The sequence below is a fragment of the Neofelis nebulosa genome, chromosome 15, assembly GCF_028018385.1.
Source record: "Neofelis nebulosa isolate mNeoNeb1 chromosome 15, mNeoNeb1.pri, whole genome shotgun sequence".
In the NCBI taxonomy this organism is placed as follows: domain Eukaryota; kingdom Metazoa; phylum Chordata; class Mammalia; order Carnivora; family Felidae; genus Neofelis; species Neofelis nebulosa.
Window position 1 is genome coordinate 18683579 of NC_080796.1, and position 18469 is coordinate 18702047.

An 18469-nucleotide genomic window follows, 5' to 3' on the forward strand; every position below is an offset into this window, starting at 1 on the left:
TCAGGGTCTTTGTGATTCCATATAAATTTTAGGATTGTTTTTTTCTATTTTTATGAAAAACGCCTTTGGAATTTTGATAGGGATTGTATGGAATCTGTACACCACTTTGATTAATATGGATATTTTAACAAATTAATTCTTCCTATCCATTAACATAGAACATCTTTCTATTTGATTGTCTCTTCTTCAATTTCTTTCATCAGTATCTTACAGTTTTTGGTGTATAGATCTTTTACCTCCTTGGGTAAATTTATTCCTAAGCATTTTATTATTTTTAATTCTATTGAAATGGGATTATTTTCTTAATGTCTTTTTTGTATATATTGCTGTTAGTTTAATAAATGCAACCTATTTTTATGCGTTGATTTCACATCATGCAACTTACTGCATACTTTTATTAGTTCTAATAGATTTCTGGTGGAGTCTTAAGAGTTATCATCTGCAAAGAGAGACAGTTTTGCTTTTTCTTTACCAATTTGAATGTCTTTTATTTCTTTTTCTTGCCTGATTGCTCTGGGTAGGATTTCTAGTAAGATGTTGAATAAAAATGGTGAGAGTACTCACTCTTGTCTAGTTCCTGACCCTACAGAAAAAGCTTTCTTTGAATATGATGTTAGCTTTGGGTTTATTATGTGGAGGTACATTCCTTCCATAGCTTACTTGTTGAGAGTTTTTATCATGAAAAGATGTTGAATTTTGTCAACTGCTTGGCAAATGGTGCTCGTGTCAAGACAAAGACCAAGTGGTCTGAGTCCAAGTGGCTGAGTCCAAAATGGGACAAAGCTGTTTCCAAGTTTGTAGATGGGAGCACTGTCAGAAAACCTACCTCCTAAGCATGAGGTGCCTTCTAAAAATATCTCTCCTTGGTCTCGGCTTCCACTGGGAAGATCCTGGAATTTCTCAAATCCTACCTGGATTCCAAAGCTTTCACAGAAGCACTTTTGTTTGTGACAGCTGTCAAATTACTACTGTTATGGAGGGATACGATCGGGGGACCTCCTAATCTGCCATTTTTTCCTCCCTTGACTTCTTAATCTAAAAAATATATCTTGGACAACTTTTATATTAGTATAGAGAGAGTGATTGCAACCTCTTTTGAAAACATGGGGCGCCTGGGTGGCTCAGTCGGTTGAGCGACCAACTTCGGCTCAGGTCACGATCTCGCAGTCCGTGAGTTCGAGCCCCACATTGGGCTCTGTGCTGACAGCTCGGAGCCTGGAGCCTGTTTCGGATTCTGTGTCTCCCTCTTTCTGACCCTCCCCTGTTCATGCTCTGTCTCTCTCTGTCTCAAAAATAAATAAACGTTAAAAAAAATTTCTTTTTAAAATGAAAACAGAGGCATAGTATTCCATCATACGGACGTGCCATAATTTATGAAACTAATTTCCTATTGGAGGGCATTTTAGGTGGTTTCCAAACTTTTGCTACTACTAACAGTGCAAATATCCAGTACGTACACCATTTCACAGGTGAACAAGTATATCTATACAGTAAGTTCCCAGAGCAAGATTGCTGGGTCAGAGGGTACAATGCATTTACAATTGTGAGCCTATGCATTTGTAACTGTGATGCGTATTCCCAAATCATTCTCTAGAATGGCTGTACCAATGTACTCTTCCACCAACAATGTGCGCTAGTGCTCGTCTCCCACGGCCTTGCCGACAGATTGTATCACCTGCACTTGTGGGTCTGAGAGGCGGAAGACAGTATCTCAGTGAAGTGTAATCTGCAGCTCTCTTACGGTGAGTGAGACGATTTTTCAAGCGTTTGAGAGCTACTTGCCCTTCTGAATTTCTCCCCCTTTCTGACAGCCTTTCTAATCTACAGAATAAAAGCTGTGTCTCACCTGGAGCATTAAAGTAAAACTAACAGAAAATGTTCAACAAGTGATCGCTGCTGTTACTAGCCACTACCGCTGCCGCTGCGGAGTTCCCTTGGTGAGTTTAGAGTAATTCCGGGTTGATTTGTACAAAAAGACCTGAATCCAATACATGTATTCCCTTGAGAGATGTCAGTGCATGACAGTTCACGCCATGCCTTTAGGACTCTGGGACCTTTCTTTACACAGTGGTTAAGACCCCCCAAAACTCACTTGTCCATATTCGCTGGTATTATCGGTGCATAGTCCCAAATGACTTCCTCTGCAGCAATGAAGTATTCCCACCTCTTCATGTGCCGCCTCTGGTCGCGAGTTAGTTTCTTAGGATTCCTGGTTTTCTTTGCACAGCTTGCAATGTCTATATGAGCCTGCATCCCGGCTGAATTAGAATGTAAGGGCAGGGAGAGATTTTGAGAGAAGAAACTGAGGCTGGTCAAAATGTAAATCTTTTAAATAATAACAGTAAAAGTAATGCTCAAGCAACTTCTGAACGTTTTGGTCTATAGTTCTTTTAGCACCGTAGAGAAAGGGGCAAGAATAAAAAACAAAGAGAGGATGGGTTAGGGAAGAAATTTGGAAAGATTTCCTTTGCTTCTTTTAGAGGAAAAAAATGTAACTTCCAGATCCTTAAAATCTTACGACTTAGGTCTTGTTGATTTCTCATTTTCCCTGTCATCTGTCCCTTTATTTGTAAAATGGAGATGATAATAATAGTACATACTGTATAAAATTGTTGTTAAAAATTAAATAAGTTAATATAAAAAGCACTTAGCCTTAATAATGTTAGTTTTGTTGTTTTTTATTATTTGGGACTCTATCTCCTAGGGGTATTATGACAATTTCATGATTTCAAATATAATTTTGACTGCTCAGTGTGAACAGGAAACTAAATGACCCCATCAAAGTGTCCCTTTCTTATGTGTCTGGCTTTTGTATACATTGTTTTGGTACCAAAATAATTTTCTATAGCGATATCATTTACTTACATTTTAGTCTCTGTTTATATAGACCTTCTTCCCAACAGCTTTTTTAACATTTATTTATTTTTGAGAGACAGAGTACAAGCAGGATAGGGGCAGAGAGAGAGGGAGACACAGAATCCGTAGCAGGCTCCAGGTTCTGAGCTGTCAGCAAAGAACCTGACTCTGGGCTCAAACTCACGAACTGCGAGATCATGACCTGAGCTGAAGTTGGCTGCTTAACCAACCGAGCCACCCAGGCGCCCTTCTTCCCCAACAGTTTTAAAACAACAATGTGTAATAATAGAACAATTAGTTACTGTGTTTACATGATACCACATAACAACCTGGGCTGATTTTTTTTCCCCACCAAAATCAACTGATGTTCTTTAAACTCACTGCTCAGCTAGTTTAATTCTATGTTTTTTCCATTAAACACACACCCATTGGGTTCCTCCTTGTCCCAGGCTTTGTGTTCATCTTGTTATAAAAGATAATCTTTTCATGTTAAATCTTCTGCACTTTCTGTAACTTGGTGCTTCTATATAGTGCTTGCAGATGTTTTATTTGTTCTGGCACCTAGGTTTTTTTTTTCTTTAGCTACATACTAAATACCCCCAGGAAGAATATCTCTATGTATGAGTTTATTTCCTTCCTTCTTTTTCCTTTTGAGGAAGTAGAGCCCTCTTTAGTTTTTGCTTCATTTTAAAAAGCCTTTGTCAACTTCCCCACTTCCTCCAACTCATGCGTTATATTAAGTCTAAGAGCAGAATAACTAAATTCTGTTCTCAGGACTAAGCATATATGTCTGGGGTGTGGGTGGCTTGAAAGGGCAAAGGAGAATGAGGGAGTTAGTGCCTGGGAAGAAAGGATCCCATGTTCACAAGCAAAACTTTGGAAGAATTTCTTGCCTTGAAAATGACTTGGGACGAGAGAAGATATGATCCACTTGCCCTTTGGGCCCACAGTCATGTTTGCGGTAGTGGACGTAGAACTGACAAGGGTGATGGCTGAGATCTTATGATGATTCTGCTCCAAGACCTGGCCGTTGAAATGAATGGAGAACAGTTCTGGCCCAGAGCTCATTCCAATCAGATGCCAGCTAATGTGGTCATGGGCACAAACAGTGATATCTGAGAGGGAGAGATGGGGAGTGAAACAGGCAGTCAGCACTTTGTAATAAAAAAAAAAAAAATCACTCATGACCTATGTACTGAGCACCTGCTATGCATCAGGCATTGTTTCAGGGGGTATAGACACTCCAGTTGTGGTTCCTACCCCAGCAAAGCAGACATCTGAGTGACGGGCAAGCAAGTGGTATGGAGAGGTAAGAATAGAGCCCACAGATGAGGAAAGTTAGTTCAGAAACACAAGGATTGCTAAGAGATGAGGCCAGGGAGGGAAAGTAGGTCACCAACCACCCTGGTTCACCTGGGCCTGAGGAGTTTCCCAGAATGCAGGACTTTTAGTGTTAAGACCGGGAAAGCCCTGAGAAAGCCTGGGCAGCTGGTCACTCTAGAATCAATCTGGGCTCAACTGGAGGGAGGCACCAGAGCCTCCAATAAGGCTGAGTTCAGGGGCATAAACTTCTCAACTGGATAGAGGTCGAAGCTCTGCCTAAGGGAGAGATGTGACGATGCTTTAAGACATTTTTAATCACTTCTTTAACCACTTGTTGATTGTTTAAGTGACAAGGCAATGAATTCCTCTGTGGGATATAGGCTCTCCTTAATGCAGTAGGCCACTAGGAGCATTTCGTGGATGAAGTAATGAAAACTGAGAATAAAAGCTGAGTTTGGCTCCTTCTTTGTGCTCACGGTGACTGGGAACGTGCTAATTTTCTCTGTGGGAGATTCTAAGCCTCCTTCCATCCTTGACTTGGGGTTTAAATTTCAGATCCATAATTACCAGATGTGACATTATGGAGCTGAGAATCAGTCCCTTACCTGCAGAGAGACTGAGGGGCTTGTATTTTTTAGGAGACCATTGTAACCAGGCAAGGATTCCTAGTATCACGGATGAGAACAAGAAGCTAGAAGCTGCAAGCAAGAAGCTAGAAGGTAGGAGGCTTTGATGGAAGTATTTATCTACCCCATAAAAAATGCTTATGCTGAATTAAGCATTTGATAACATCTGTATTAGCATTTATCATATATTTAATTTACCATGCTCCAAAAGACAATTGCACAGCATTAACTTTTCTCAGTTTCTACTAATGACCCCCTATCTTGCCTCTCCTAAGCCCAAATACTCTTTTTTTACTATAAATTCATAAACTCGATGCCCTGACCGAATTACTAATTTTTTTGCATGTAGCTTGCCTTTGTTTGACTTCTACATATTTACACAAATGATTCACTGTTCCAGGACACAGATACAATGTCTCCTTGACCACTCCTCTCTAAGGATTATAGCACTGGAAATGCTACTTTATATGTAAAAAAAGAAAATTCCTCCACACCCCTCTGCACCAGGATAAATGGTTGATCCATTTTTGTAAATAGGCACATTTACAATGACAATGGATTTCCAAGGGCCACACTAAGCTAGAGAAGTGAGCAAGGCTTGAATGCAGACCTCCTAAGATAGAGGGCAATTAACTAAGTTTTGGAACTCTGAATGGAGAAACCAGAGTCATCAGAGTATGTTTGTAACAACCCGGGTGGGAAGACAGAGTCAAATGAAACAGAATGCAATTTAAAAGCAATATCCGGACCTCCACTCTTAACAAGTTTGACAAGTTTCGTTTTTAGTAAGCAAAGGCACTTGTGATTTTCAGATACAGAAAATGACCTCTGAGAAGTATGGACTTCTTTAATAAAATAATATTCTCATTTTCCATTCTTTTTCCTCAGGATCTTTGGTTCCAAGTCATTTCTATTGGAAGGGGGGAAGAAGTGTGGATGGGAATCAGTTTTGTTGTTTTTCTTTCTCTTAATAGTGACTATGATTTTGCTTTTCCACAAGAACCTCCATACAGATGGAAAGAGAAAACCTCCTACATGCCATTGACGATTCCTCACCCATCACCTTGTGAAATGCCAGTGGTAGTTTTGTATGTGGGGTCCTTCTCCTAATCTATCAACCTTCACTGTGCGTGTATTCCTTGTATTCTTTCTGCTGACCCTTCCTGCCAGGGACTGACCTTGAATTTCTGTTTTGCAAGGCTTCCTTTGTGGAAGAAGGCATGGTCACCACGCAGCAGGGACCACAGAACTCACTGAAGGAGACTGAGCTAATATCTTGGAGGTCTTCCTGGAGGCACAGGCCAAGGTGATGCCTGCCCAGAACCTTACATATAATAAGGCTGCACACTCTTCCTCCTAGGTAGCTTCCAGTTGTTTGTTGTATTTGTTGTAGAAAAACGAAAAAAAGAAAAAAAAGAAAAGGATGATAGAATCTGGAGAACCACTGAATTCGATTATGTTATCTTTCTGATTAGGAGTTGAAAAACAGCGAATATGAGTATGGTCACCTTCCGTGGGGCTTTAAGGAAAACAGCGGGATCAAAGGCACTAATGGTGCTGCTGTGGCCGGGTAGCGTGCGGCCCGCGGGTTACCTGGCATTGTCCCGTTCACGTAACCATTGACCGTGTACATTAAAGACGATGACTGGCTCCAGCTCTTGCTTTCGTCAAACACGGCAAACATCAGCACATGTTGTTTGTCAAACATCTTCTGAATCCCATCCTCAGTCAGGGTGCCTGTAAAAGAAAAGACACGCTTTTTAAGCATCCTAGGCACAAGACTCTCGTGAGGTATTCCTACATAGGAAAAAAATCTAAGGCAAGCAGTCATAATAGCTTTAAGAAATTCTTATTTTAAAAAATAGCATCTTTAGCAAATAATAATGCCTAGAAGGTTATTAAAATTCTGGTATCCACCTTCAGTATTTTCTTGGATACCTCAGAGCCTTGAGGAATGGGGACTTAATGGCAAATTTGATCTGGCACAGAGAAAAAACATTTGGGACTGTCAAGGCTTCAGGAAAAGCGTTTATTTCCTCCAGTGTCAACAGGCCCATAAATAGGTATGTTAGCTCAGTTGGCCAAGGACGTTTCAAGTTTAATATAGCCATCTTGCCTGGACGTGTAGTGAGACAGCAGGTCAAGATTAATCCGTTCTCATGTGAGGAGGAAACGCAGCTGAGAGTCAAATAAAAGAAGAGGTTTTTATAAGTTTGAAATATCTTTTGTCAGAGCCATCACGGTGTCTTTGATAGGCCAGGCAGTGAAAACATGTGTTTGTGCAGTGAACAAATGAATTAGGAAGGTATGTATATGCGGTATGCCTGTATGTATAGACAGACGCTGAATCAATCACATTATTTCCCACAGTGCAGTTCGCTGTGGTACTTTGTTGTTTTAATGGAAGACGGGCTGAATCCTTTGGGGGTGTAAAATGAAAATTCACGCTTGCTCCTAAGCCCAGCCGATGAAATTTTGTTATAAAGTCAACTGAATATGTTTGAAACGTGCCACCCAAAGTGTTCAGCTTGTTTATAAGACAGGAAGCTGGTGTTTTGTGTGTTTGTAAACCAAATTACCAACCTAAACCTCAGGTACGTTAGTCTACGTTCTTTCCAAGTACTCTCAGCAACATATAGGCTGCAGTACACTTTCAAAGAGACTTGGCCTTGAGGTAAGTGTTAGGGTCACACAGGCAGGGCATTGGAACATGCTCTCAGACAGAGGTTTACTTGGGAGAGTCTCCCAGCACTGAGATGAAGGAAGGATTAGGGGAAACACGAAGATTCCAAACCCTCAGATAACCAATGTCAGGCAAAGAGCTGGCGTCCCACCCCCTTCTCCCTCTGCCTGATTTACAAAAAGGTACCAAGATTCTCTCGAGCCTCATTCCATGAGAGCACTTCTTACCCTTTCAACATCTTAATCGTTGCTAATTTTTCCTTACCTTTCTTACAAATAAGCAGAGGTCCAATCAGCCCAGAGTTGAAGTCCTGTACCAAATTTTCATAGGAGTAATAGGTGTGTGTGAGGCACGGAGGGTCATTGTACGTGGGCCCGCTGTCCTCACTGATATTCCACACATAGGTATATTCCTGGCCTGGAGCTATAGCATCATCCAGCTTTTCCACAGGGAATGTGTGGTCAGAGTAAGACGCACCTGGAGAAGAAAAGCGTGAAAACGTCTGGACAGTTTCTGACATCTTTGTCATCTTCTTTTCATCTTTTTTCATCTTCTTCAAATATGGGGGAATGTCCGATCTCTACAGAGATGTATATACCTTTCCACAGTGGACCTTCATTAGTTGGAAAGATTTACATATACCCACTTCTGTGTTTACGCAGTTGTAAGGGTTTTGTATCCATAGTGATCTGAGGTGAATAAAAAATGCTACGAGTATATTTTTGTTAAAGTTTAAGAAGTTAATTTTACAGGGTATCTAAATGATTATTACTTAAATAAAATCAGAGAGCTGAATCACCTTTGATTGGTAAATCATCTCAGAATATGAGAATGGGTTCTATTTCTTTTTAAAAAAATTTTTTTTAATGTTTTATTTATTTTTGAGACAGAGAGAAACAGAGCATGAGCAGGAGAGGGGCAGAGAGAGAGAGGGAGACACAGCATCGGAAGCAGGCTCCAGGCTCCGAGCCGTCAGCACAGAGCCCGACGCGGGGCTCGAACTCACGGACCGTGAGATCGTGACCTGAGCCGAAGTTGGACGCTTAACCGACTGAGCCACCCAGGCGCCCCAAGAGAATGAGTTCTATTTCTATTTTCTCTGTGGTGCTTGATAAGACATCTTCCATTTAACTTCCTATTAGCATGGGCTGGGAGTATACCCAGAGCTGTTTCCATATTGTTTTGTGTTTCTTCTGTATTTCGTATCTTCTTCCCAACCTCTGCCACCCTCAGCCCTGTCTGATCGCTGTATCACGCTTCCACCAACTGATCAGTCTCACTTTCCCCAGATCCTCCGAGTCCAGCTCCTCTGTGCAGTCTAGCTGCCCTTGCAAGTATGAAATGTGTCTACTTTCTGAAGTTCAGATGTCTTACTCCTGTCTCTTGTGTACCTGAAAACCGACCGCTAACATACGTACTTGGCTTATGTACGTACTTGGCTTTCCGGACTGGTGGGGGATGTACAAATGGGTCTTCCTTATTGAAGAGAGGGAGCTAGGATTCTGAAGATGAAAACAGGGGCAAAGGCTTGGGCGGGGCGTTCAACAACAAAAGGAAGATGTGGCCAGAGATGAAGCAAAGGAGGTCAGGAAGGGGAGAGGTCAGTGTTGTAGACAGCCAAGTGCCTGAGGTGTGCCGCGTTTAATTAGTGAAAGTTTCATTATCACTATCTGGTGCCAGAATTTCTCTTGTTCAGTGCAGCAGCTTGACAAATTTGAGGCGGAAGGGAGATCATCAGAGTGTAGACATTGGCAGACAATTAGGATCAGGAAAAAGGACTAAAACATTTTACGTGATGGGGTAAAGGGCCAGTGCAAGCTATTCTTACGGAAGTGACTGTGCTTTTTGAAAACAAAGGATTGATTTCTTCCCTTCCATTCTCTTTCCTTGTTCCTTTTCGTCTCTTTATTCCTCCTTCTCTCCCTTCCTTCCTCTCTCTTTTTCTGCCTTTTATCATCTTTATTGAAGTATAAATTGCATACAATCAAATCCACCAATTTTAAGTAGAACATTTGCTGAATTTTGACAAATGTACATAGTTGTAGAGCTACCTCCACAATCAAGGTACAGAATAGTTCTATCTCAAGGAGGTTCCTTGTGCCATTTCCAGTCAGCACCTTCCCTTACCCTCTGGGCCCAGCAGCTACTGCTCTGCTTTCTGTCATTGTAATTTTCTTTCCCATAAGGACATACAAATGGAAAAACACATTATACACCCCCTTGTGTTTGTTAGTGTTAGTATGCTAGATCTTTTTCCATCTGTTACTTTGTCCTGTCGTTGTCTTTAAAGTGGATTTCTCAAATTCAGCACATAGTAGGGTGTTTCTTTTTACCCAGTCTTACAATTTGTCTCTTAGTTGCAGTGTTCTGCCCATTTGCTTATAATGTAATTATTGATATGGTTGAGTGGAAGTCTATGATCTTGCTCTTGTTTTCTATTTATCCATCATGTCTTTATTCCTTATCTTTCTTGCTTTCTTTTGGCTTGAGTATTTTCTTATAGTTTCTTTTTATCTCCACTTATTTTATTAACTTCGCTTTGTTTTCTTAGTGGTGCCCTTCAGTTTACAAGATACAACTTTAGCACCTCAGTCTACCATCAGATAATATGGTATCGTTTCACTTATAAGAAATTTGCAATAGAGGGAGGGGCCAAGATGGCGGAACAGCATGGAAGTTTTTGTGCGTCTCTCATCCATGAAATACAGCCAGATCAACAGTAAACCAACCTGCACACCTAGAAAACGGATTTGAGGATTAGCACAACAATCTGCACAACCTGAACCACACAACTCAGCAGGTACATGGCACGGAGAGGTGAACTGGGGGAGAGAGAAGCAGCAGAGGGTAAGGCTGTTTTTGCTTGTGGAGAGAGGATGGAGACGGGGGGAGAGTACGGGAAGGCACCCCTTCCACCCCCCCCAGAAAGCATCTGGAGAGAAAAGGAAGAGTACGCAAGGGACTGAACAAACAAAAGGGAGAAAGGAGAGGGTTTAAATTCCATTAAGACTCTACAAACAGGAGGAGCACAAAGTCTGAAACTCTGTAGCTCGATACCTGGTGGTGCTCTGGTGGGAAGGGCAAATCCCCGGGAGCAAAGAGTGAGGTCCAAGGGGTCCTCAGGCCACATGGGAGAGAGGCGGTTCCCCTGCAGGAAGGATACCTGGTAGAGGCTATGTGGCCAACCCACAGGCAAAGGTCCCAGTGGACCCCAGAGAACAACCACATTCGCTGGTGCTAGAACAAGGTCGTTAAAGGTGAAGCCTGGTGCCAGATGTGTGTTGTGATTTTCCATAATCCTTGAAACGCTGCTGCTACACAATCACATGAACTTTTTCTGGGGCAGGCGGGCACCCGGCTGGAGTATCTGGGCATCGGCAGCAACACAGTCCCATGAACGTTCCTGGAGGCAGGCAGCCACCAGGCCATTGCTCAATGAGACCCTCCCCCAGAAGGTCTGGGCAGGTCAAGATCACAGTCCCACAGAAGTGAGGGGTTGGGAAACACCGCCACATCTGAGATAAAACTCAGGAGGGAGGTGCCGCCTGGCAGGCTGATGGCTTGGTCATGAACAGTGTAAAAGCTGGGAGTGGACGGAAGCCCGAGACAAAGGAGGGGTGCTTGATTGCCGGCAAGGGAGAGCACAGAGTTCTGATACTAGAGACTAGGTAGCTGGGTGATGCCATTTTCACCTCTCCCACACATGCGCATACCTGCCTACATGAGCCACAACAATCCACCCCAGAAAGCTAAGCAGTGTCATCTAGTGGAGAACAGAGTCATTACACTAAGCCCCACCCAACTGGGCCAACCGTGCTCTTGAGGACCTCTCTGCCTGCCTAGTTTGCAGACTATAAAGTACTTCATAGTTTGACTTCCAGGGGAAACCGATGTAATTTCAATCATACTTCAGTCTGTTCGCTGATCCATCTATTCAATTTTTTTTTCTTATTCTTGAATAAAGAGAAGATATTTATTTTTATTTTCCATATTTATTAAAAAGATTTGTCTTTAATTTTTCTACTATATTTTTTACCTTTTTGTAAATTTTTTAAATTCTATTTTATTTCTATCATTTCATTTTATTCTATTTCACTGTATTCATTTTTTTCAAAACTTCAAACGTTTTCTTCTTTTTTTCCTTTTTTTTCCTTCACCTTTTTTCTCTAATCTACCAAGCTCCTTTCAACAACCAGACCAAAATACACCTAGGATCTAGCATTCTTTATTTGATTTTTTTTTGTGTTGTTTTTAATTAAATTTGTTTTACTTTATTAATTCCTTTTCTTCCTTCAAAATGATGAAACAAAGGAATTCACACCAAAAGAAAGAACAGGCAGAAATGACAGCCAGGGACTTAATCAACACAGATACAAACAAGATGTCTGAATCAGAATTTGGAATCACGATAATAAGAATACTAGCTGGGGTTGAAAATAAATTAGAATCCCTTTCTGCAGAGATAAAAGAAGTAAAAGCAAGTCAGGATGAAATAAAAAATACTATAACTGAGCTGCAATCTTGAATGGTTGCCACGGTGGCAAAAATGGTTGAAGCAGAGCAGTGAATCAGCGCTACAGAGGACAAACTTATGGAGAACAATGAAGCAGAAAAAAAGAGGGAGACTAAGGCAAAAGAGCACGATTTAAGAATTAGAGAAATCAGTGACTCATTAAAAAGGAACAACATCAGAATCCTAGGGGTCCCAGAAGAGGAAGAGAGACAAAAAGGGGTAGAAGTTTTATGGGAGCAAATCATAGTGGAAAACTCTCCTAACTGGGGAAAGACACAGACATCAAAATCTAAGAAGCACAGAGGACTCCCATTAGATTCAACAAAAACCGACCATCAACAAGGCACATCATAGTCAAATTCACAAAATACTTAAGCAAAGAAAGAATCATGAAAGCAGTAAGGGAATAAAAGTCCTTAACCTATAAGGGAACACAGATGAGGTTTGCAGCAGATCAATCCACAGAAACCTGGCAGGCCAGAAAGGAATAGCAGGATATATTCAATGTGCTGAATCAGAAAAATATGCAGCCAATAATTCATTATCCAGCAAGGCTGTCATTCAAGTGAGAAGGAGAGATAAAAAGTTTCCCAGACAAACAAAAATTTAAAAAGTTCATGACCACTAAACCAGCCCTGCAAGAAATTTTGAGGGGAAATCTCTGAAGGGAGAAAAGACAAAAAACAAAAACAATAACAAAAACAAAAAACAAAAGCAGCAAAGACTAGAAAGGACCAGAGAATATCACCAGAACTCCAACTCTGTAGGCAACATAATGACAATACATTCATATCTCACTCTAAACGTCAAAGGACTAAATGCTCCAATAAAAAGACATAGGGTAACATAATGGATAAGAAAACAAGAACCATCTATATGCTGTTACAAGAGACCCACTTTAGACCTCAAGACACCTTCAGATTGAAAGTAAGGGGATGGAGAACCATCTATCATGCTAATGGTCACCAAAAGAAAGCCAGAGTAGTTATACTTATATCAGACAATCTAGACGTTAAAATACTGTATCAAGAGATGAAGAAGGGCATTATATCATAATCAAGGGGTCTATCCACCAACAAGACCTAACAATTGTAAACGTTTATGCTCCAAATATATAAATCAATTAATATATGCTCCAAATATATAAATCAATTAATCACAAACTCATTGATAATAATACCGTAACAGCAGGGGACTTCAACACCCCACTCACAGCAATGGACAGATCATCTAATCAGAAAATCAACAAGGAAACAGTGGCTTTGAATGACACACTGGACTGGATGGACTTAACAGATACATTCAGAACATTTCATCCTAAAGCAGTGGAATACACATTCTTCTCCAGTGCACCTACAACGTTCTCCAGAATAGATCACATACTGGGATACAGATCAGCCCTCAACAAGTACAAAAAGATCGAGATCATACCCTGCATATTTTCAGAGCACAACACTATGAAACTCGAAATCAGCCACAAGAAAAAATGTGGAAAGATAACAAATACTTGGAGACCAAAGACCATCCTACTAAAGAATGAATGGGCTCACCAAGAAGTTAAAGAGGAAATTAAAAAGTACAAGGAAGCCAATGAAAATGATAACACCACAGCCCGAAACCTCTGGGACAAGTAAAGGTGGTCATAAGAGGAAGTATATAGCAATCCAGGCCTTCCTAAAGAAGGAAGAAAGGTCTCAGATACACAATGTAACCTTACACCTTAAAGGGCTGGAAAAAGAACAGCAAATAAAACCCAAAACCAGCAGAAGACAGGAAATAATAAAGAAGAGAGCAGAAATCAATGCTATTGAAAGAAAGAAACAAACAAAGAAACCCCAGTAGAACAGATCGATGAAAGAACCAGTAGCTGGTTCTTTGAAAAAATTAACAACATTGATAAACCACTAGCCAGTTTGATAAAAAAAAAAAAAAAAGGAAAAGACCCAAATAAGTAAAATCAAGAACGAAAGAGGAGAGATCACAACCAACACTGCAGAAATAAAAACAATAATAACAGAATATTATGAGCAATTATACGCCAATAAAATGGGCAATCTGGAAGAAATGAACAAATTCCTATAAACATATATGCTACCAAAACTGAAATGGGAAGAAATACAAAATTTGAACAGACCCATAACCAGTAAAGAAATCGAATTAGTAATCAAAAGTCTCCCAAAAAACATCTGGCCAGTGCCAGATGGCTTTCCAGGGGAATTCTACCAAACATTTAAAGAAGAGGTAACACCTATTCTCTTGAAGCTGTTCCAAGAAATAGAAATGGAAGGAAAACTTCTAAACTCCTTCTATGAAGCCAGCATTACCTTGATTCCAAAACCAGACAAAGACCCCACTAAAAAGGAGAACTATAGACTAATTTCCCTGATGAACATAGATGCAATTATCCTCAACAAGATATTAGCCAACCGGATCCAAAAATACAGTAAAAAAATTGTTCACCACGACCAAGTGGGATTATACCTGGGACGCAGGACTGGTTCAATATCTGCAAAACAATCAATGTGATACATCACATCAATAAAAGAAAGGACAAGAACTACATGATCCTCTCAATAGATGCAGAGAAAGCATTTGACAAAATACAGCATTCTTCCTTGATAAAAACCCTCAAGAAAGTAGGGATAGAAGGATCATAAAAGCCATATATGAAAGACCCAACGCTAATATCATCCTCAATGGGGAAAACCTGAGAGCTTTCCCCCTAAGGTCAGGAACAAGACGGGGATGTCCACTCTCACCACTGTTATTGAACACAGTATTGGAAGTCTTAGCCTCACCAATCAGACAATACAAAGGAATAAAAGGCATCCAAGTTATCCAGGAGAAGGTCAAACTTTCACTCTTCACAGATGACATGATACTCTATGTGGAAAACCCAAAAGATTCCACCAAAAAACTGCTGGAACTGATCCATGAATTCAACAAAGTCGCAGGATAGAAAATCACTGCACAGAAATCAGTTGCATTCCTATACACCAATAATGAAGTAACAGAAAGAGAAATCAAGGAATCGATTCCATTTACAATTGCAACACAAACCATAAAATACCTATGAATAAATCTAAGCAAAGAGATGAAAAATCTATATGCTGAAAACTATACAAAGCTTATCAAAGAAATGGAAGAAGACACAAAAACATGGAAAAATATTCCATCCTCCTGGATAGGAAGAACAAATATTGTTAAAATGTCAATACTACCCAAAGCAATCTACATATTCAATGCAATACCTCTCAAAAGAACACCAGCATTCTTCACAGAGCTAGAACAAATAATCCAAAAATTTGTATGGAACCAGAAAATACCCCAAATACCCAAAGCAATGTTGAAAAAGAAAACCATACGCTGGAGGCATCCCAATCCCAGACTTACAGCTGTATTACAAAGCTGTAATCATCAAGACAGTATGGTACTGGCACAAGAACAGACACTCAGATCAATGGAATAGGATAGAGAACACAGAAATGGACCCACAAATGTATGACCAATCTTGGGCAAAGCAGGAAAGAATATCCAGTGCAATAAAGACAGTCTCTTCAGCAAGTGGTGCTGGGAAAACTTGACAGCAACACGCAGAAAAATTATCCTGGACCACTTTCTTATACCACACACAAAAATAAACTCAAAATGGATGAAAGACCTAAACATAAGACAGGAAGCCATCAAATCCTCGAGTAGAAAGCAGGCAAAAACCTCTTTGACCTTGGCCACAGCAACTTCCTACTCAATACATCTCTGGAGGCAAGGGAAACAAAAACAAAAATGAACTAATGAGACGTCATCAAAATAAAAAGCTTCTGCACAGCAAAGGAAACAATCAGCAAGACTAAAAGGCAACCGACAGAATGGGAGAAGATATTTGCAAATGACATATCAGATAAAGGGTTAGTATCCAAAAGCTATAAAGAACTCAACACCCAAAAAACAAATAGTCCAGTGAAGAAATGGGCAAAAGACATGAATATACACTTCTCCAAAGAAGACATCCAGATGGCCAACCGACACATGAAAAAATGTTCAACATCACCCATCATCAGGGAAATACAAATCAAAACCACCATGAGATACCCCCTTACACCTGTCAGAATGGCTAATATTAACAACTCAGGCAACAACAGATGTTGCCAAAGATGTGGAGAAAGAGGAACCCTTTTGCACTGCTGGTGGGAATGCAAACTGGTGCAGCCACTCTGGAAAACAGTATGGAGGTTCCTCAAAAAATTAAAAATAGAACCACCCTACAAGCCATCAATTGCACTACTAGGTATTTATCCAAGGGATACAGGTGTGCTGTTTTCAAGGGGCACATGCACCCCAATGTGTAGAGCAGCACTATCAACAATAGCCAAAGTATGGAAAGCGCCCAAATGTCCATCGATGGATGAATGGATAAAGAAGATGTGGCATGTATGTATGTATGTGTGTGTGTGTGTGTGTGTGTGTGTATGTGTATATATATATATATATATATATATATATATATATAAAATGGAGTATTACTTGGCAATCAAAAAGAACAAAATCTTGCCATTTGCAACTACATGGATGGAACTAGAGGGTATTATGCTAAGTGAAATTAGTCAGAGAAAGACACATATCATATGACTTCACTCATATGAGGACTTTAAGATACAAAACAGATGAACACAAGGGAAGGGAAACAAAAATAATATAAAAACAAGGAGGGGCACAAAACATAATAGATTTTTAAATATGGAAAACAAATAGGGTTACTGGAGGGGTTGTAGGAGGGGGTTGGGCTAAATGGGTAAGGGGCATTAAGGAGGAATCTACTCCTGAAATCATTGTTGCACTATATGCTAACTAACTTGGATGTAAATTAAAAAATAAATGAATTAAAAAATATAAATAAAATTAATGCTTTTGTTAAAAAAAAAAGTAATTTGCAATAGTATATTTTCATTTCCTCCCTCCCAGCCTCTGTGCTTTTTTGTATTGTACATAAATTTTACTTCTGCATTTATAATATACCCCACAATAAATTGTTATTATTTTTGCTTTAAAGTTTAGGTAATTGATGATCTTTTCAAGAGATTCAAAATGAGGAAGAATTTTCTCTATATTTGCCCATTTCTGGAGCTTTTTATTGCTTCTTGTGGATCCAAATATCCTTTTAACATGGTTTTTTTCTGATTAAAAGACTTTCTTTACCATGTTTTTCTGGTCTGCTAGTGAGAAATTATTTCTTCTTTCCGTGCCTAAGACAGTCTTTATTTTGTTTGTTTTAAAAGAGTATTTTTGCTTGGTATGGAATACTAAGTGGACAAATGGCCCTCTCCTACCCCATACAGTACTTTAAAGATATCTCTAATTGTCTTCTGGCTTGCATTGTTTCTAATGATGTCTACTGTCATTCTTATTTTTGTTTCTGGGGTTTTGTTTTTTTCAGTGCTTGTAACATTTTCTCTCATTTTTTTTCAAAGCTAGTCAAATTTATTAGTAGGGGGTTGTATACCAACTTCAGTGACACTAATGTTAATAAGCTTGATAACCCACTACCATTGGACCAACCAACATTTTCTGTTTATCACAGGTCTTTAGCAACTTGATTATGATGTGCTTTGGAGTGGTTTTCTTCATGCTTCTTCTTCTTGGTTTTGTCAGGCCTTTGTAAGCTTATAGTTTCATCACGTTTGGGAATTTTTTATCCACTATTTCTTTAAATATTTCTTCTGTTTCTCCCCATTCTAGGATTCCAATTACATATATGTGATGTCTCTTGATATTGTCCCATAGCTTAGTGATACTCTGTTCATTTTGTTCAGTCTTTTCTGTCTTCATGATTCATTTGGATAGTTTTTATTGCTATATATAATATTTTCTAATATTTTCTTCTACAGTGCTGTTAATCTGTGTACTTCCCATTTCGGCTCTTGTATTCGTCTGTAAAGTTTCCACTTACGTGTTTTCATACCTTCTGTCACTCTTCTCATCATTCTCTGGAGCATATAGAGAATATTTATAATAGCCTGTCTTAATGTCTTTGCCTGCAAGTTCTATTATTTCTTTTCTCTCTGGATCTGTTTCTTTTGATTAAGTATTTTTTGGTTATGGGTCATATTTTTCCTGCTTCTTTTAATGCTCGTTAGTTTTTATTAACCTTGTGAGTTTCACATGTTGGTTGCTGGATTTTATTGCATTCCTGTAACTAATATTGAGTTTTATGCTTGTCACCTCCAGAGCAGTCTGCAGCCTAGACTAATGTTACCCAACTCCTGTGCCTTCTGATGATTCTACTCTCCCCAGTGCCCATTAATTAGGCGGTCTTTCCACTTTTGATGATGGGGACATAAACTATGTTTATGTGTGTGGTCCAGGGAGTGTTCTGGCTGTTTCTGTCTGGTGGTATTTTCCTTACCTTCAATACTTTCCTCACATGCATGTGCAGATCAGTATTTAGTTGAAGACTTGACAGGATCGTTGTGT

The 18469-nt window shown here is 39.8% G+C and overlaps 1 protein-coding gene and 1 long non-coding RNA gene across 2 annotated transcripts in view; one reads left to right on the top strand and one right to left on the bottom strand.

The window, feature by feature from the left end:
- F5 (coagulation factor V) overlaps window positions 1-18469 on the bottom strand; it is a 77981-nt gene that overhangs the window by 39035 nt on the left and 20477 nt on the right. Inside the window, exons 4-7 of the mRNA XM_058700999.1 lie at window positions 7753-7965; window positions 6399-6542; window positions 3750-3971; window positions 2093-2258 (exon numbers count right to left, since the gene is read on the bottom strand). Coding sequence (XP_058556982.1) covers window positions 2093-2258; window positions 3750-3971; window positions 6399-6542; window positions 7753-7965 — 745 coding nt within the window. The remainder of the gene's footprint in view (window positions 1-2092; window positions 2259-3749; window positions 3972-6398; window positions 6543-7752; window positions 7966-18469) is intronic.
- Window positions 1661-6138, top strand: LOC131495850 (uncharacterized). Its single transcript, XR_009254158.1, has 3 exons — window positions 1661-1937; window positions 4818-4898; window positions 5694-6138. It is a non-coding gene; the product is annotated as an uncharacterized LOC131495850 (long non-coding RNA).